Genomic DNA, 21,266 nt, shown 5'->3' on the forward strand with positions numbered 1-21,266 from the left:
CATTTTGATGCATATTGTGGCATTTAGGTCCTCCGTAAACCGTCTTATGGTCATTTCGAATCAAAATATAGCTATAGTGTCACAGTCAATTTTTTTTATATTTTTTTCACTATTCACCGTTCCAATTTGAATAATGAAACATAAACCATTTCATTATTCATTATTCATTTTTCAATATTGAATAGTGAATAGTGAACTATTTCATTATTCATTATTGAATAATGAATAATGAACTATGAATAATGGACGTACTTCAGCGCGGTCTAATAACAAGTGTCTTTAAATTATACCAAAATCTCTATTATCTCATACATGTATACGAAATTATATTCTGAATTGAAGATTTTATAAGAGCGTCATGCGCACGAAATGAAATAGGATTAAATGAGATAATTGAATTAAGATATTATAATACCATACATTAGACCGTTGGTTTTCCCGTTTGAATGGTTTTACACTAGTAATTTTGGGGCCCTTTATAGCTTGTTGTTCGGTGTGAGCCAAGGCTCCGTGTTGAAGGCCGTACTTTAACCTATAATGGTTTACTTTTTAAATTGTTATTTGGATGGAGAGTTGTCTCATTGGCACTCACACCACATCTTCCTATATCTATGTACATCCATAGAGCTAAAATATTATAAGCTGCTCCGTATAATTCAGCTGGTTCCACTGGTATCTTTGGAGGAGAAGGTGCCTCTGTTGCAACCAGTTAGTTATGTTAAAGAGTGTATAAAAAGGGGTGTTGGTGTCATAGACGACCGGGTAATGAAATGGTCATTTCTCGTTTAACTGAAATTACAAAATAGCTTACCCCGCCATATTATTTATGTATGTGTCTGTCCCAAGTCAGGAGCCTGTAATTCAGTGGTTGTCGTTTTTTTATGTGTTAAATATTTGTTTTTCGTTCATTTTTTTACATAGATAAGGCCGTTAGTTTTCTCGTTTGAATTGTTTTACATTATCTTATCGGGGCCTATTATAGCTGACTATCCGGTATGGGCTTTGCTCATTGTTGAAGGCCGTACGGTGACCTATAGTTGTTAATGTCTGTGTCATTTTTGGTCTTTTGTGGATAGTTGTCTCATTGGCAATCATACCACATCTTCTTTTTTTATACACGTTACGTTTGTACCTATTCGCACGAAACACGATGAATAATAGCTTCCGGCACAAAACATGTAAAATAAAAATATCAAACATGTTGCACGAAAATAAACCTTTACCACTATTGTATTGCAAGTATTTAATTATTCATAAATATAGTCATGCACAACCAAACAAAGTTGTTTTGCTGACCCGAAAAAAAGGGATAGTAATTATGCAATTACCTTAAACGTTAAGGGGCCGTGCCAATAAGCATAGAGCTTCATACTGTACAAACATGGAATGTGAAAAAAAATTAATTTTGTTTAAAGTGCTCTTAATTGATTTGTTATACCATAAAAAACATGTTAGAGAAAGAAAAAAAATTTCGATCACATCATTACATCTCGTATCTAAGGAAAATGTTTCCTTAGTTACGAGTCCAAAAAGCGTACCAAAATTAGACATAAATCAACACATTTGCAGGCTACCTAGAGCAAAAGTGTGACTAGGAGTGTGTATGTTGTTAAAAGTACAAAGTAAGGTTACCACTGCAAATCGTATAAAACATTTTAAGAACACTCGTCATAATTTCAATTTCACATAACACAAGACTGGATATATACATAACAAAAATTAAAATTATAAGATTTCATTTTGTTATTTGCTTTAGCCCACTGCTTACCGATTTCTTTTTACGTACCTTTGTTGAATCGAGTCATCCTAGTCGACACTGTGTTTGAATGTTAAGGTTTTTTTTTAAAAGGCAGACATTTTTCACTACATGTAGTTTCTGCCATTTCCATTGAGCTTTTGATTTTGCCATTTGAATAGGGACTTTCTGCTTTGAATTTTCCTCGGATTAAAGTATTTTGTTAATTTACTTTTCCCATAAGTAGACCAGTATTGCTTTGGAATAATTGTTTTTTCCCAATAGATATAAAGGTGTTACTGTAACAAATTGTTATTTCCAGCGTCACAATGAATTAAAAAATCCTGCGGCTGAGCAATACCGTTACATATTCGGTGACATATTCACATATAAAGTTGAAAAATTAAGAAGATATCGAAAGGAGATCGAAATCCATAAGTTATCAGAAGATAATCAGATAAAATTATGGCAAAAAGAAAAAGAGCAAAAAGGACAAATAACTGTTCAGAAAACTTAGCATTAAGAAACACGAACCACTTTAAAAATCCCTAGGAGTTCAGTGCCTGGGAGAGATCGATGTGTTTTCTCCAATACAGGTTAATTACACATATAGCTAAGATGTTGTATGAATAATAAGACAGTTTAGTTCTGGTAACAAATGTCGATTTTTATTATTATATGGTACCTTCAAGGGAAAATATTTAATAAAAAGATACCTTACAGTTCTTAGTTTATTTTCTGTCAAACCTTGGGTGAGTAACTCGCTTTTGTTCCTATATTATTCCTATATAAAAAAAAAAAAAAAAAAGAAACGAAAAGCACGTATGAACCACATCAACAAAATACAACCACTGAACATTAGGTGAGTGATTAAAGACAGGTGAAAACAAATGCAGCAGGTTTAAACGTTTTACGAGGTACCAACCGTCATCCTTACCTAAAATAATAGTGTAACATCACAACATAGAAATACACTATAAAATATTAATTGAAATGGTTTAACTCAATCAAAAGACATATTAACACAAATAAGTGAATATACACTGCACGAAAAAAAACTGATCTATGGCACAATATAAATAAAAATTCATTAAATAAGGGGTGCGTTTAAAGCAATCGAACAACTTGCAAGTTTTGGCTGACTATTGCAAGGTATGTTCTATGGGGACATTTTTCAAATTTTAGTGCCAGTCTTTGTAAGAATCAGGCAATTTAGGTAAAAATCAAAACATGATCAGAAAAAACCCACCGAGCTAATCATGCTATGTAATACTAACCATCATCCTGAGTTAAAAATAATTGGTCTTTCGTGTGTGTGTGTCTGGTATTATCAAATAACTTGGTTAGAAAATTGGTTTGAATGATAGCAAATTACAGAGTTATCTCCCCTAATTCGTTAATTTCTAGTGCATTTCAACCAAATTGTATCTTCTATTACCAGAACAGAAAACAGAAGAGAATGTTATTTTTGAGCATAACTACATTTTATGAACTGAAATCAATGTCAAATTGGGTGGGGTTTTTTTTGTCATGTTTTCACCAGTGCCTGATTCTTAGGCAGACTGGCACTTAAAGGGAAATGTCAATATCAGTCATCAACAGTGAGGTCTCTCATCGTAAAGAATATTGTTCATGTGATTTAATCTTGGAAACTGTCCAATCTGCAAAAAAGTGTCATTTAACCATAAAGAGGGACTTTTTTTCTTAGCATTGTTATTTCCATTAATCTGCAATGTACACGAATTTTCAAAACTGTGAGCTGTCGAATTGTTAATTGTAAAACATATTCGAAAATTATGAGTTTCAAAGTTTTGTTTTGAACATCAACAATAAATTTGTTCAATCGATGATGATTGTTTCTTTTATAAATAAAAAGAAGACTTTGTTGATATTGAGACTTCGATAAAATCAGATAAAATGGTCATGAAACATTTGCCACTGTACATTAGACAAACAAATACATACCAACCATGTACAAATAGCCACGAGCATGCACTGTTAACGCAAGCGATAATATATGTAACCCTTTTATCTGTACATTGTTATTTTCATTACCACAGAAATGAACCTGTTTTATTATTACTTTTTACCAGCACTATTTTTGTTGTTATTGTGAACTAGAACAATCAAAAAAGATTCCTTACAGAGAATACAGGCATCACACATACACTAGTGTAGGCAGTAAAGCATAACTGGAGCATTAAATTTCTTAATGTTCTGCTTTAGGAAACATTCACAGTTGCTTATCTGCATGTAAGTACTTCGACAAAACTTTACAAAGTATATTCTTTTTTTACGACAAAATGTTTACTACATTTAGATATGTTGATGCTCATGAAGACATGAGGTCCTCGTCTCTATCATTCTATGTGTTAATCAGGTAAATATATCCCACTATTTTCCCTGGATAAATTGCAAAGTGGGCGATAGGATACAGCCCTGCTTCACACCGGCATCTACACTGAACAAAGGGGTCTGGTCACTATTGATGCGAACGGTACATTTTAGGTCATTATACAAGGATTGAGTCAGAGCTAAGATCTATGTTTGTCAGGTTGTTGAAAATAATTAAATGCTGTTACTGCTTGATCAAATGTGGATTTGAAAGTGTTGCATCACACAAAGTCAACATAAGCATGTTGTGAGGAATTCCAGTGTTCACATATTCACTGTGTCTAAACCACACCGGCAAAATTTGCTCGGACTCGATGGTATCTAACATCCGGCACGATGACGGAACACCAATAGACAAGAGAAAGGTAGGTTTTTCCTTATTTTTTTATTTTTTTAATGATATCGAAGAATATATATACATATACAACTATTTTCTATTGTGAGATGCAATATTTTCTACAACCGTTCTATATTAACGTAGAAATAAGTCAAAATGCATGTCAAAATGAAGAATTGAGTGAACCTTGCCTCGAAATTGTTTAATTTCTCGTTAAATTGTTCACATTGTACGAAAAGCAAGGTACGGGAAGATAGATATTGACACGGAGATTGCAAATTTAGTTATTATGAGCATCTCAATAATTTTAACTCTGTGTATGGAACGAAAGAAAAGGGTCATGTCAAATTAAAATACACCGGTTTCGTCAATGTTGTTACTACACAATCACCCGGTTTCGTCTATATATATAACCCGGTTTTAAAAAAAATAAATTTAACAAACATTTAATGAAAAGCAACTTTGGCACGAATCTGAACATTGTCTTTCGAGAATTTAAATATATATTTATTGTAAAGTAAACTTGGCGTGTTAAAATCTATTTTAAACGGGCATTTTTGGACATAGTTAATTATGATAATACACATTTTCCTAATGAAAGGCGTATCCCTTATTTCACTTAACTTCAAACTAATTTTAAATGGAATATAAATACTCAATAGCAAACAATGGTATCTAAATATTTTGTAACATTATTATATTTTCTTTGTTTATAATAGTATTATGTAAAGATGAAAAATAAAAGTATGTGTTTTGATTGTGCCATATTTTAATTTACTATACTATATAACATACACTATGCATTCAATCATTGACGAACAGTCCCAAACCGACTATAGTCTATACTGTTCTGCACAAATTAATCATGCATGCAGTCCTGCCAGATTTTCTGGTACTATATATACTGTGTAACACTTAAGCACCCATAACATAGCAGTGAGATTTGTAACTTTCTCCCCGTTTCTGGTAAGCACATTTATTTTCCTAGGCATGTTTTTCACATTATTTTTACAGTTCAAATTCATTTTTTTTACAGTTCGAATTCAATTGAAACTTCAAAATAACTTTCGAAAACAATATCTGACAGTTTTGTACTTTCAATGTGAATAAAAGTTGGTTTGCATTTACATGACCGTCATTTATATCTAGGTCTTATTTCGAAGAAGTGACGGTAACCACTTATCCCATACATATTGACAATGAGACAACTTTCTTTTAGACACTAAAATTATGTTGCATTAATCAAGTTTAGGTCAGCGTATGCCTTAAATAATGAGAAAAACACACAAACTGCATGAAAGCAAGCTATAACAGTGCCATAAATTATAAATGTAAAACAATTCAAACAAGAAAACTACCTAGATAAAGGAAGATGTGGTGTGAGTGCCAATGAGACAACTCCCCATCCAATTAGCAATTTAAAAAGTAAACCATTATAGGTTAAAGTACGGCCTACAACACGGAGCCTTGGCTCACACCGAACAACAAGCTATAAAGGGCCCCAAAATTACTAGTCTAAAACCATTCAAACGGGAAAACCAATGGTCTAATCTATATAAACAAAACGAGAAACTGCCAATTTTATGTTCAAAACGCATATGGTATAAAGTAACCAAAGACAACCATGGAATAACAAGCGTGTGACGCGGGAATGGACTAAGTCAAAGTGTTGTCGCTGACACAAACAGTACAACAAAAGTACAAATAATAAAAAATGATGAATAAACCTTAACTCGTCTTATGTCATGCCAGAGCTTGAATAGTAAATTCACGATTTGTGCCAAAACTTGTATCATTGTTAAAATTATCCCTTAAATATAATAAATATAGATATAGGAAGATGTGGTGTGAGTGCCAATATACATGTATTCGCAGTTTACTATGAAGTTCACTATCACTGAACTAGTATACATATTTATTAAGGGGCCAGCTAATGGACACCACCGGATGGGGGAGTTTCTCGCTTCATTGAAGACCCATTGTGGCCTTCGGCTGTTTTCTGCTCTATGGTCGGGTTGTTGTCGCTTGGAATTTGTATGAACTTTTCATGTTGATAGACATTTTTAAATAATCTGTTGTTTTTTTATTATATCAAATGACAGCAAACGTTACAATTGAGGCATTAGATGAGTCATTTCATGAACTTATCAATGAAAACTCATCAGCTGTTTCAACTGCAGTCAACAGGACCGATGATCAATATGTGTTTGTTTGCTGTTTTTGTGGGAAAAAATTAAAAACAAAAAGTGGCCACAGACGTCATGAAATAAGTCACTCTGACACTGAGAAAAGGACACATGAATGCAAGATCTGTCATAAAACGTTTGCAGACAACACCCACTATCTTGGCCATATGAACACGCATATTGGACATAAACCTTTCAAGTGTGGAAAATGTAATAAACAGTACACATACCAAGGTTCATACAAGAGGCACTTGAAAGTGTGTAACACTCATAATGCTAAACGTTTCCAGTGTTCAATGTGCCCTAAGAGATTTGACAGGAAAGATCTACTAACTGACCATGTGACAGGAAAGCACAGGAAAGGTGTAGCCCAATATCATTGCCAAGTATGCAACAAAGGCTTTCGATACAGATCTAGCAGGTCTAATCATACTAGAAAAAACATCATTGAGGATGAACGATCTGTTATTGTTATTTTTTATGCCTCAGTTATATATATTTATAGATAACTCTTAGGAAACTACTAATTTATTTTAAGAATGAAAAAGGGGGCTAAGGGGGGGGGGGGTGGGGAATTGTCCTGCATTTGTTTTCAGTTTTCATCTCTGTCCTGCTTTTTTTTTTAAACTTTATTCGGTCCTTTCTTAAGTAGTAGCTTATTCCCTTTTTACATAACTTGTTATCCTGCCATTTTCAATCTAAACTTTTGGCTTGCCTTTTAAGCAAATTGTAGCCACTAAAATCAAATGGTAGCTTCCTTAAATTGTTAACCATGTACTTTATTTTTTCTACAAATGTTTTTTTCTACAAATGTTACTACGAGAAACACTTTTTTTTCTACAATTGTAATTTTTACCATTTTTTTTATTATTGGTTATAACTGTTTGTTAACTCTATTGGAAGATTGTAATAAAATTGATTGGAAATTTGAACTCATGATTTCATCAAGCAGATAGAAAAGATGTTTTTTATACCCTTACGACAACAAGTGTGCCTTTCCCTTAAATGATAACCATGGTTACAACAGTCCTTCTCCATTGGGGACTTCATTTATCGCTTTAAACCGATCAAGCAACTTTTTACCACATGTTTTTAGGTTTTTGGAAAGTGAATTTGAACATCAACATGTGGATAGATGTGTTGTATGGCACGGTACGACAAATCATGAACGGACGAATCGATAAAAGGACAGAATTAAACAAGTATCCTCCTCTTTAAGACTGAGGTATAACATAAAACAGTAAAAATAATGTTAATACTATGCAATACATGTTTAATATCTTTAAATAGAGCAGTACTGAAAATCATATAAATAATAAGCCGCTGTTCGGTGAACAAACTTGTTTTCGAACGACCCACAAAACTCCTTTTGAACGCTGAAGTTAAATAATCAATTATAATGTAATGCGATTATGATTTTTTTTCTTTGACCAAACCGGGTTATGCATTTTGAAATCTATGACGAAACCGGGTTGTATACATTGACGAAACCGGCCAGTTCCATTTTGACATGACCCATTTCTTTCGTTCCATACACAGAGTTAAAACTATTGAGATGCTCATAATAACTAAATTTGCAATATCCGTGTCAATATCTATCTTCCCGTACCTTTCTTTTCGTACATTGTGAACAATTTAACGAGAAATTAAACAATTTCGAGGCAAGATTCACTCAATTCTTCATTTTGACATGCATTTGACTTATTTCTCCGTTAATATAGAACGGTTGTAGAAAATATTGCATCTCACAATAGAAAATAGTTGTATATGTTTATATATTCTTCGATATCATAAAAAAAATAAAAAAAATAAGGAGAAACCTACCTTTCTTTTATCTATCGGTGTTCCGTCATTGTGCCGGATGTTAGATACCATCGAGTCCGAGCAAATTTTGCCGGTGTGGTTTAGACACAGTGATATTACACAATACATCGTTAGACTTTGAAGGTTTTTCCTATATTTTTATAGTTGTGTGTGCTGTACTATACTCCCGTATTACTTGATACCTATATATCACATGTTAGATTACTATGTTTTATGTTGTTCAGTTTGTTCAGAATAATTTGCTTAATAATAATGTGACATCCTTTAAGTGATTCATAAAAAAATATTATTTAGGTGTTTATTATGTTCGGAAATCATATGAATTTTTTGTTATCCTATTTTATGGACTTTCTGGAAACTTTGTAGACTTTCAGCTTGATAGTTATCAAATTTACATTTCTGATGATTTTTTAAGTTTTATCGATAGTTCATTTGAAATGTTCATATAGTTCATATTAGCTATATACTATTTAAAATGATATGATTATAAATCTTTTGACTTTTTTTTAGTTGAAATAATTCTATCTAACAAGAATGTCTTTAATATTTCTAATATGTGTTGGTTTTTTTTAACTTTTCCATTGCAAAATATCATTTTAATAATTTTCTTAAAATTTTTAAAATTCATAATAATTCTAACCCTAAAATTTATAATTTTCTGATAAAAAAATTATAAAATTGTTAGTTCACTAATTTTTTTCAACAGTTAAATACTCATAAAAGCACCTATTGTTTTTATATAAACATCTATTAAAATATTTTTGTTGGCATTCACGGCGGCGTTTTGCATTTGCGCCGATCTGCATTTCATTTGCGCCAATTTTGTCCTTCATTTGCGTCGATTTTTTTTTCATTGGCACCGATTTTTTTACAGGTAAATTATAGGTAGATTACCGGTGAATGCTTTCTTTTCATTTATCATCATAGACCTCTTCCGTTACCCAGCTGTAAAAATGTAATGAATTGTCAATCAATTGGGATAGCCATTTCCCAATTTTTATTTGTCTTTATACGCTGTGCTCAGTCCAACAGACTGAATTTTCATCCAACAAATCTGAGCCAGATGAAAACGACAACAATCTATTCTATATTGCGGTAAATCATCCATAATTGCGTCAAGCATTGCTTGTTCAAAGTCAATATGTATAACCTCGGCCACAAAGGAAAGTATATTTGTTTGCCCAACAAAACCGACTCACTAACTTTCTACGAATTTCAAAGTTACTTGTTCCAAATCACCTGTTTCATCTATACTTCCAATGACTTGTCTGGAAAGCGATTAACATTCTGCAGTTGATGAACGAGGGTAATTTCAAAGAACGTATCGTCCATTGGTTTTAAAAGTTCATTGGACGGTACCAAAACCGAGTAGATACATACTTCATATAAACGTTTCAAATGAAACATGATGCAAACATTATCGGTACTGACGTCATTTATCATCTTAATTGTGTATTTTTATTGTTTTTTTGTTTGTCTTTGTTTTATCCAGTTTTGGCAATATTCTTTTGACGTGGCTTGGCAATTATTTATCACGCTATTGTGTTATTATGCTTAGACATTTTTTTTGTATTCTTGTCATTCATATTTGCTTATGTGTTTTGTCTTTATGACAATTTTGTATTTTGTCTCGCCCTAACTGGGTCAAAAAATAAGACATATGTATGCTATTTCCGGCGTCGGCGTCGGCTTCAATAATGCATTGGTTGGTGATTAGTCTAGTTTATGTTGAACCACTATTCTAGTGGTTGGTCAATGATATGTAGTATGTATCGGACATCTCAATTCCATGGAGATTATTTGGCCTTGCTCCGTCAGTCATGATCTTTTGATATTAAAACTGTTGCTTGATTTACATGTATAAGTTCGTAATAAGGTCAGTTCATGGGAAACTAATTAGGTCAGTTCATGGGAAACTTATTAGGTCAGTTCATGGGTCACCTTTAGTAGTAGACCAATGTCAGTTAGTATTCAATTTTATAAGTATTGACATATCTCATTTCTATGGAAGTGTTTTGGCTCCGCCCCTCAGTCAGGTTATATTGACTTTGAAACTTTACCTCAGTTACAAGAAGTAGGTCAATGTTAATTGGTATGCAGTTGTATAAGCATTTAACATCTCTTTCTTTTTTTTAAGTATTTGGCCTTGATTCTGCAGCAATGGTCTTTTGACGTTGAAACTTTTGCTTAGTTAGGTCGATGCCTCTGCTGGTGCTTAGTTAGGTCGATGCCTCTGCTGGTGGACTGTTAGTCTCCAAGGATATTACAAGCCCAGTAGCCAGTACTTCGACATGAAAAACTGATTGTTTGCTGTTATTCAATTTTGCTGTTACAAAATGATATAAGTCATATTGTGAATTAAGGAATGTATCTCCCCCGTGCAAACCTCGGATTTCTTCCCTGGCTTTGGTTTTACTTTTCGTACCTTTTTATGTTAGAGCTTTTAATCTTATAAGTAAGCTTTAGATTTTCTTATATATTGTCTCGAGCATCACTGAAGAGACATTTATTGTCAAAATGGGCATCTGCTGCAGAAAAATTGGTACTGTTTATGTCTTTACATGTATCATTTTGAGAATAGATCGGTAAAAGATGAACCGCTAATGTTTAATCAATTATATATATTATGCAAATTTATTGACATTTGAAAGTCTCGTTGTCACGGAGATTGTGTTTATAGCCTCAACCCATCATCATGATTCATTGGCTTTAAAACTTTAACATAGTTAATAAGTTAATAAAATTGAGAATGGACATGGGGAATGTGCCAAAGACAAAACAACTCGACCATAGAGCAGACAACAGCCGAAAGCCACCAATGAGTCTTCAATGCAACGAGAAACTCCCGTACCCGGAGGAGTCCTTCAGCTGTCCCCTAAACAAATATGTTACTTTTAAGTGATAATGGACGTCATTCTAAACTCTTGATTATACACAAGAAACTCAAATCAAAAATCATACACGACGAACAAAGGCCAGAGACTCCTAACTTGGGACAGGCGCAAAATTGTGGCGTGGTTAAACATGTTTTGTGAGATCTCAACCCTGCCCTATACCTCTAGCCAGTGTAGGAAAAACAAACGCACAACAATACGCATAATAAAACTCAGTTTAAGAGAAGTTCGAGTCCGATGTCAGAATAGGTTACAAAAGAAACTAATCAAAATTACAATATTACATAAATTAACAAAGGACTACTAGCAGTTCCTGACATGTGTTTGGTTTTAGGTTTGTTTAAAGGGAACGTCTTATGAAAAGTCGAAGATATTTAATTAACAGCTATATAATATCATGGGTTATTGTTTGCCTAGGTTCCTTTAGTCATGGTTCATTGACTATGACTATTTGCATAATTTACAGTAAATTAAGTATCTCTGTGTTAACAGTTTATCCTTCTTGACATATTTGTTTGTTTTATCATGTGTATAGTGATTATGATTATGAAGCACTGTTGAATCGTTTGTTTATGTCTCCTTGTTTTGATGTTAGTTTCACGACCGCACATTTTCCCGTAAAATGCTTATATTCTTACATCATCCCCCAATGACGTCATTTACACCAAGTGACATTAGGAAGCTCATTCAGAGAAAAAATGACGTTGAAGTATTATCGGAACACCAAATACAAATCCTGACGTTGCTGATAAGCTGACGTACACTATCTTCATATGTTACCCCAGGTGTGTTTTCAAATCGTTTGAAGAACGCCATATTAGAATTATTGTCATAATCTTGAGAATCAGTTTCAATAAAGCTTGTTTATAGATAACATTTTATAGCTGACAATACGGTATGGGCTTTGCTCATTGTTGAAGGCTGTACGATGACCCATAGTTGTTAATTGCCGTGTCATTTTGGTCTCTTTTGGAGAAATGAATCATTGGCAATCATACCACATCTTCTTTTCTATATACAATAGTATTTAAAATTGTCCAAGCTAGCAAACACCGTTCATACGTTTGTTTGAATATCATGACTGCTTATGAAGAAAAAAATGTTAAAAAAAAATGCACAAATATTTTCATCTTCATAGATATTCAAATTTCGTTGATAATAATAATGTAGTAGTATTCTTCTAGTATTTGTTCTTGTTCTTGTTGTCGTCGTTCTTCTTCTTCGTCGTCTTCTTCCTGCTGTCGTCTTTGCTCTTCTTCGTCGTCTCCTTGTTGTCTTCGTCGTTCTTCTTCTTCGTCGTCTTGTTGTTGTTGTAATTGTCTTTCTTCTTCTATCTGCTGTTGTCGTTCTTCTTCTTCGTCGTCGTCTTCTTGTTGTCGTCGTCGTCGTTCTTCTAATTCTTCGTCGTCTTCTTGTTGTCGTAGTTCTTCGTCTTCTTCTTCTCGACGGCGTCGTTCTTCTTCTTTTTCATCGTCTTCTTCTTCTTGTCGTCGCTGTTTTTCTTCTTCGTCGTTGTATTGTTGTTGTCGACGTTCTTCTTCTTCGTCATATTGCTCTTGTTCTTGTTGTCGTCGTTCCTCTTCAAAGTCGTCTTCTTGTTGTCGACGTTCTTCTTCTTCGTCGTATTCCTCTTGTTCTTGTTGTCGTTGTTCTTCTTCTTCATCGTTGTCTTCTTGTTGTCGTCGTTCTTCGTCTTCTTCTTTTTGTCGACGTTTTTCTTCATCGTATTCCTTTTGTTCTTGTCGTCGTTCTTCGTCTTCTTCGTGCTGTTGACGTTCTTCGTCTTCGTCGTAATCCTCTTTTTCTAGTTATCGAAGTTCTTCTTCTTCGTATTCTTCTTGCTGTCGAAGTTCTTTTTCTTCGTCGAATTCCTCCTGTTCTTGTTATCGTCGTCCTTCGTCTTCTACTTCGTCTTCTTCTTGTTGTCGACGTAGGTTTTCTTCTTCTCCGTGTCGTTGTCGCCGTCCTTCGTCTTCTACTTCGTCTTCTTCTTGTTGTCGACGTAGATTTTCTTCTTCTCCGTGTCGTTGTCGCCGTCCTTCGTCTTCTACTTCGTCTTCTTCTTGTTGTCGACGTAGGTTTTCTTCTTCTCCGTGTCGTTGTCGTCGTCCTTCGTCTTCTACTTCGTCTTCTTTTTGTTGTCGACGTATGTTTTCTTCTTCTCCGTGTCGTTGTCGCCGTAGTTCTTGATACTGATGTTGTTGTTCTTTTAAATTTGAAGGCAGAAAATTTGTTAGACATTGTCTATTTGAATATTTTGTACGTTCTTTAAATTATGTATTAGTCAGTATGTTAACTTTGATGATTTTCGTATTGACGATATATTGAAATACTTATTTTGTATCACAAGTCACTGTGAATAAATTGGTTTAATCGTTTTAAGAAAATTCAATAAAATCATGGCTTTTTGTGTCTTTTTATTCAAACTAAGTTTAACTTTTCACATTTTGGACCATAATGCTGACCAATTCAAAATCCGGGCCAAAAATCAAAAAACTAAATAAATGGTTAAATCAAGTTTAAAACTTCAAATCAACGTAGTTTTATTTTTGACCCTTTGGACCTTAATGTGGACCCATTTGAAACGGGACCCGCAATTAACAAAATCTATTGTACATGGTGAGATGAAGTATATCGAATAACCCATACATATTTATTCATTTTATTTAAAAAAAAAAAAAAAGTTTTAAGAACCGGACCAAAAATCCAAAATCTAAATAAACAAGGAAGCTTATATTAAAGAACCTCAAGAATTCAAGAATTATGATTGAATTCCATTGGTTAAGAAATCAGCAATGTATTCAAAGAATTCAACTGAATGGTCAAAATCTATTGTACTATTTCATTATTTATCTAAGTGTTCTCTGTCCTGAGTGTTTACGTGTTTATCTGTACTGTATTCTGGTAACGTAATGTTTTCATTTCGGCGGTATTTTGAACATTGCCATATAAGCGAGAAGTTTAGCTAGCCATAAAACCAGATTTAACCCTACATTGTTTCTTAAAATGTCCTGTATAAAGTCAGGGATATAGAAATGGTTATGACAAAAATTCTGTTTCTGTTTATTTTAGTGTTTGTTTTGTAGCAGTTGAGTGTTTAAGCTGTTCCGTTGTTTTCCTCCTATAGTTGTTGTGTTCTCTTCGGTTTTGATTTGTAGCCTTGATTTGATTCATTTAAACGATTGACGACGATATTGTCTGGAAACCAAATGTCTTTGGAGGCTGACGACGCTGACGACGCTAAAAACGCTGGCGTAGATATCACCAAACCAGTATACGACCTCGAAATATTTACAGTGGTATAAAAACGACAAATTGACAACCAAAAGTACTTGAAATACATTATAGAAATCAACGACTGATAAGCAATTACAAAGTGACAAATCAATGTAACAAACAAAAGACGTGATGCGTTGATAGATTTTTATGCATAAAAAGTAAAATCACAAGAATAGTGAACACCGAAGAAAATTCAAGTCGGAAAGTCCTTAATCAAATGGCAATATCAAACGCCCAAACACCTGACTTGTTACAGGCATTTTTCGTATGTAGAAAATGGTAGATTGAACCTGTTTTCATAACTAGCTAAACCACCTCTAACTTGTTTGCCATTCGCTTCAAATTCCATTATATTGACAACGATGCGTGAACAAATTAAACAGACATATGCATGTATCACTTGCAATGCGAATCCACACCAAGACAAAATACCACGATCGGGAAAAGAATACAATCGGTAAAAATATACATGTTATAGTAAGATGAATTTATTGGTATGTTAAGATCTCAGACTGCAAAAAACATTTCGGTAAATAGTTCAGATACCCAAACATAGAACACAAATGGTTAGCTGATTCTCCTCCAGACGTGGAACCAAACGTGTTGCTGATTGCAAGTAAACAATCGATGAAAAGTGGCTTCGGTCATGTCGAATTCATGGAACGAATTTAAAAGTTTCAACTATAAGTTTTAAGATTTTTTTGTGAAAATGGTCTTATCTAAAGAAAATTCTCATATTCATACCTATGTCTTCACATAAATCATTCCTGTCAGCATTAAGTAGTGCTTCTTTCAAGTGCTGAATCATGTAATATTCACCTTCAACCTCAAAGCTACTCTGCCATTCTAGCAAACCCTTAAACACCTTTCGATTCACATATTTATCATCATGTTCAAGTGTGTGGTCTTCAACTCCTAGATTGAATAAAACAAGGTGGTATTCTCTTCGAATCTTGCTGGCTAACTTCTTTAGATACGACTTGGTAAATACAACTGTAATATAAACTTTAAAATTAATGCATCACAAGATCATAAATATGCTCCATAAAAGCTAGTTAGTTCTCACTCAATTCACATGCAATATCTGAATAGATTACGGCAAAAGATTAATCCTTTATGCATAAACTTTACACTCACTATCATGAAATCGATAAAAGTGTATGATTACATTATAAGTGTAAGGATTCAACTCTGGATTGACACATTTGGTGGGATATTGATTCATCAAATAATGAGGGAATATACAAACGGAAAACATGAAATCAGGAGTTTAAGTAGTATGCCTCGTCAGGATAAGAACAGCTATCGGTTTCTCTGTATGGACAAGACAGTATTAAAGAATGAATAATATGCTTAACAATCTTTTAAATCAGCTTTCGATTTTGACATGTCTTTTAACGCGTTCTGTGACATGTGTGATGAAGATTAACTATTCAAAGCAAATCGCTAACCTCACATCCTTAGTCACAGAATAAAATAAAATGCAATGAGTAACAAGAAAATACACTATTATTGATTCATTCAAATTAGTTCAGTTCTGAAATAGAAGAAATTAAAATTAATATACTTGCAACATTATTGTATACAAATCAGTTATATTGGTGAAATAGAACTTATTAATTAATCATTTTGATAAATTAATACATGAAAATTTGGCATCATGAACCAAATACAGCTATCGAGATATTTCGGATCCTGCAATAAGAGAAACTTATTATTTTGTATTACCCTTCCGAAGCACCTTACAGTGTAGTCTTTAATTCTTTTGTGTCTTGTGTACTATTATTTGTCTGTGTGTCGTTTTATTTTTTAGCCATGACGTTGTCAGTTTATTTTCAATTTACGAGTTTGACTGTCTCTCTGGTATCTTGCAATCTTTTAAGGCTCTGTATTTGGTGTGAAAAAAGTAAAAAGGTAAGTTACATATTTTAGTTGGGAAGATCATGATTGTGTGTTAGAAAAAATCTGATTTAGCAATTTATCACCTTCTTAATCAATTTAATTATGCATTCAACGTAAACAAAAAGATTTACTTTATACTGCAATATAGTCAGGAATTATAGAAACACAGACTTGTCAAACTGCTATATAAACACAGACTTGTCAAACTTTTATATAAACATCTATTAAAATATTTTTGTTGGCATTCACGGCGGCGTTTTGCATTTGCGCCGATCTGCATTTCATTTGCGCAAATTTTGTCTTTCATTTGCGTCGATTTTTTTTTCATTGGCGCCGATTTTTTTACAGGTAAATTATAGGTAGATTACCGGTGAATGCTTTCTTTTCATTTATCATCATAGACCTCTTTTTCATTGGCGCCGAATAAACATTCGTAAAAATAACAGCGTGATCACCATGTTTCAGATACAACCAAAACCGTAGTGAAGTCCAGAAGGGTAGGCAGTTTATACATATGTTAATCTTGTATTATTTTAATTTTAGTTTCTTGTGTACAATTTGGAAATTAGTATGGCGTACATTATCACTGAACTAGTATATATTTGTTTAGGAGCCAGCTGAAGGACGCCTCCGGGTGCGGGAATTTCTCGCTACATTGAAGACCTGTTGGTGACCTTCTGCTGTTGTGTTTTTTTATTTGGTCGGGTTGTTGTCTCTTTGACACATTTCCCATTTCCATTTTCAATTTTATAGTTTATACACCATTAGCATGATTAGTATCAGTTATTTTGCTCGTGACAATCAAAACTAATGATTAGTCTTGATTTGTGGTATATAATTCGTAGACTAGCACAGGTGAGCGAGACTGTACAAATGTACAAATACGGCCGAAATGCTCAAATAGTCAGAGGAGTTGTATAATAGAGAAAAAGGCTTAGTAATTTACTTACTATATTTTTCTGCAGGCAATTTTCTTTTATCTGAGTTGCTTGTCATTCTGAAAATTTAGATAATAAATTCTTTATTTTGCCATTCTCTAAATTCTCTTTTTTCATATAGTTTTTGTCGTTTGTGGAAGCAATACTGAAAAGTAAGAGTTATTTAACAATTTCATTTTGAATAAAGCTTGAGTTGCCGAGTTTGTTTTAATGTGTGATTTGATTGGATGATAAATATGTTATGACGTAAATAGCGATTATGTTCTATTGATTTTAAATTACACATATAACACTTTATATGCATATGTTCATTTGTTGGTACGACAAATTCATGAATTATTGTCATAATTACTTTCGTTTTTGTACAGTTATTGTAACGTGGAATGATCGAAGTTAAAACATTAAATTACCTTATGCAGATGTTATAACAGCATCCGTTTTAATCCATATTTATTCTTTTATTATGTTTGAATTATCAAAAATTCTGCTTGTCAACTAAAAGTTCATTTGTTTTGACTGTCAGATTTGTGTATACCGATTCTATATTTAGAGTATATCGATTGGTGTGGCCTTAAAAACGTTTTCATAAAATAAAGTCTGTTTCAAAATACATTGAAATATAATAAGCCGTGAGTGAATAGCTGATTTTGACAGTTTAACTGTTATCATTAAAATGCTGCTTTAAATTTATCTAAATAAATATTGATACTAGTTTTACAAAATATAGACTTTCAGAAAGTTTAAACACTGTGGATTCATTTAATTTCTTTTTACCAAATTTCATGGATTCAGGAATGCCAGTATTTTCGTTGATATTTGATTTCGTAGTTTTGCAAAAGTCTGCATACGTACATAAAGAAACTTTGCAATTCGTTAATCATTTAAATTCGTGGTTCACCTGTACCCAGGATATCCACTAAAATTGTTATCCAACGAAGAATAATGAATCCACAGTACCATGACATTTATAATGATTTTTTCATAATATCAGCCAACCATTCATAGTTTCGGTTGGATCCTCAATTTTTATAACAGTCATACAAAAATTAAAAAAAAGTAGAAGAAAAAAACAAATACATTAAACAAAATTAATACACAAACAAGCTAAACAGCTTAAAATATAGATTAGGCGATTGTTTTTCTTTGTTTTAAATCCCTACCAGTTTAAGACTGAAAGTGAATATTTAGACAACACTTTTTATGAGCACTAACAGTTATTGCAACGCAAGATGTGTTAAACATTTATAAAGTTATCATACAACAACAGTAATCTATTCTCACGATGTATTTATTTCAAACAATTATTGCGCGTTGGGAGTAATTGAAATTCAATGTCCATTTTTCTCTCAAACAATTTCGGGTAACTGAAATTAATAGTCTTAATGTAGTCTGGTTATATTGAAAATATGAGTTGGAGAAACAGATAAATTACACTTCCTATGTTTTAAAAATTGGAGGAGAAGGAACCTCAAGAGTTCTTACATGTAGTGTTTGTTCCTATATTTAGAGACATACAATCAGTTCAAAATTGTGAACCACGGGTTTATGATATTCATCCAGATTTTTACACTTCAATAAAATTGAGAATGGAAATGGGGAATGTGTCAAAGAGACAACAACCCGACAAAAAAAAAAAACAACAGCAGAAGGTCACCAACAGGTCTTCAATGTAGCGAGAAATTCCCGCACCCGGAGGCGTCCTTCAGCTGGCCCCTAAACAAATATATACTAGTTCAGTGATAATGAACGCCATACTAATTTCCAAATTGTACACAAGAAACTAAAATTAAAATAATACAAGACTAACAAAGGCCAGAGGCTCCTGACTTGGGACAGGCGCAAAAACGCGGCGGGGTTAAACATGTTTGTGAGATCTCAACCCTCCCCCTATACCTCTAACCAATGTAGAAAAGTAAACGCATAACAATACGCACATTAAAATTCAGTTCAAGAGAAGTCCGAGTCTGATGTCAGAAGATGTAACAAAAGAAAATAAACAAAATGACAATAATACATAAAAAACAACAGACTACTAGCAGTTAACTAACTTGCCAGCTCCAGACTTCAATTAAACTGACAGAAAGATTATGATTTCATCATATGAACATCAGGCACAATCCTTCCCATTAGGGGTTTAGTATCATACCATCATAACATATATGAGAAGAACATAACCCGTGTCATGCCAACAACTGTTTTTAGAATAAATGTGTTTAGTTCCGACGCAAAGACCTTATCAGTGACTCAATATTAACGCCAAACTATGCAATCTTTAATGACTTGACAAATTCCCTTCTTAATAAGTCTATTCAAAGGTTTTGTAAGTTTCTGAGGTGAATACTGACACATTTGAGCTTTATAAAGAATATTTCCACAAAAAATTGGATGTGAAATACCTGAACGTATAAAAAGTCTGCAAGTTGAGCTATATTTACGAATGATGTCTTTATACCGATGATAAAATTTAGTAAATGTTTTGACTAGTTTGTGATATCGAAAACCCTGGTGTAATAATTTTTCAGTAATACATAAATTTCTCTCGTTAAAATCTAAAACATTGTTTCATACACGAGCGAATCGTACAAGTTGAGATATATAAACACCGTAAGATGGTGACAAGGGAACGTCACCATCTAAAAACGGATAATTAACGATAGGAAATGAAAAATCATCCCTTTTATCATAAATTTTAGTATTCAGCTTTCCGTTAGTGATATAGATATCAAGATCGAGGAAAGGGCAGTGGTCATTATTAGTATTAGCTTTATTTAAAGTAAGTTCAACAGGATAAATTTCATTAATATACATACTGAAGTCGTCATTATTGAGAGCCAAAATATCATCCAAATATCTAAAAGTATTATTAAATTTGTTTATCAGATGTTGTTTTGATGGGTCTTTGCTTATTTTTGTCATAAATTGTAACTCATAACAATACAAAAAGAGGTCCGCAATAAGTGGTGCACAGTTTGTCCCCATTGGAATTCCGATAATCTGACGATATACGGAATCCCCAAAGCGAACAAATATGTTATCTAGTAAAAATTCAAGGGCATATATAGTATCAAAGCATGTCCAATTAACATAGTTTTTTTGTTTATTGCTACTAAAAAATGACCTAAAAGAGTTTGAACATATATATTCACATTCTGATTTTTTGAATGCCCATTTAATTAGGTGTGTGAATTTTTTCTTAATGAGAATGTGAGGCAATGTGGTATACAGGGTAGAAAAATTAAAACTTTGAACAGATTCAAAATCACCAATATAAGCATGCAATTTATCAAGTACTTCCAACGAGTTCTTGACACTCCAAAAGTAATTTATTCCACTATTTTCGAAGGCCTTATTTGAACAATTTATTATAAGGTTTTTAATTGTACCATGTGTGCTGGTAAGAAGAATAGACAATTTAGTAGTTGAACAATGGCTTGAAGACGAAATAAATCTATATTTGTAAGGGTTTTTGTGTAGCTTCGGAAGCCAATACATAGTTGGGACTTTCATTGTTTTTGGCTCTGCTTGTAAAGCGGTGGCTAAAAGTTTATGTTTGTTACAGATTTCGTTTTCTGAAAATGGAGTCGGTTGGAATGTTTGTGAAGTATTTATACTTTTAATAGTTCCATGGCAAATCCATCAATTTCTTGCTTTCAGACTATTAGTTCACCTAGTACTAAGTTAAACATATTCAACTTGAGGTTGCATTCAAACCTTATACTAATTATATAAATCTGAGAACTTATCAAAGCCAAATTGATAGTAGTAATACAAATTTTA

The 21,266-nt window shown here is 33.0% G+C and overlaps 1 protein-coding gene and 1 long non-coding RNA gene across 2 annotated transcripts; both read right to left on the reverse strand.

The window, feature by feature from the left end:
- Positions 1 to 12,512: 12,512 nt before the first annotated feature.
- On the reverse strand, positions 12,513 to 14,292 carry LOC139504014 (golgin subfamily A member 6-like protein 22). The gene is made up of 3 exons (XM_071294067.1): positions 14,252 to 14,292; positions 13,301 to 13,614; positions 12,513 to 13,174 (listed from the first exon to the last, which is right to left on the reverse strand). The coding sequence occupies exons 1-3, from the start codon at positions 14,290 to 14,292 to the stop codon at positions 12,513 to 12,515; spliced, it is 1,017 nt and encodes a 338-aa protein (XP_071150168.1).
- Positions 14,293 to 15,132: 840 nt separating this feature from the next.
- Positions 15,133 to 18,013, reverse strand: LOC139502943 (uncharacterized). Its single transcript, XR_011658977.1, has 3 exons — positions 17,900 to 18,013; positions 17,502 to 17,548; positions 15,133 to 15,642 (listed from the first exon to the last, which is right to left on the reverse strand). It is a non-coding gene; the product is annotated as an uncharacterized lncRNA (long non-coding RNA).
- Between the last annotated feature and the right edge of the window lie 3,253 nt (positions 18,014 to 21,266).

Source organism: Mytilus edulis, chromosome 14 (assembly GCF_963676685.1).
Source record: "Mytilus edulis chromosome 14, xbMytEdul2.2, whole genome shotgun sequence".
NCBI lineage: Eukaryota > Metazoa > Mollusca > Bivalvia > Mytilida > Mytilidae > Mytilus > Mytilus edulis.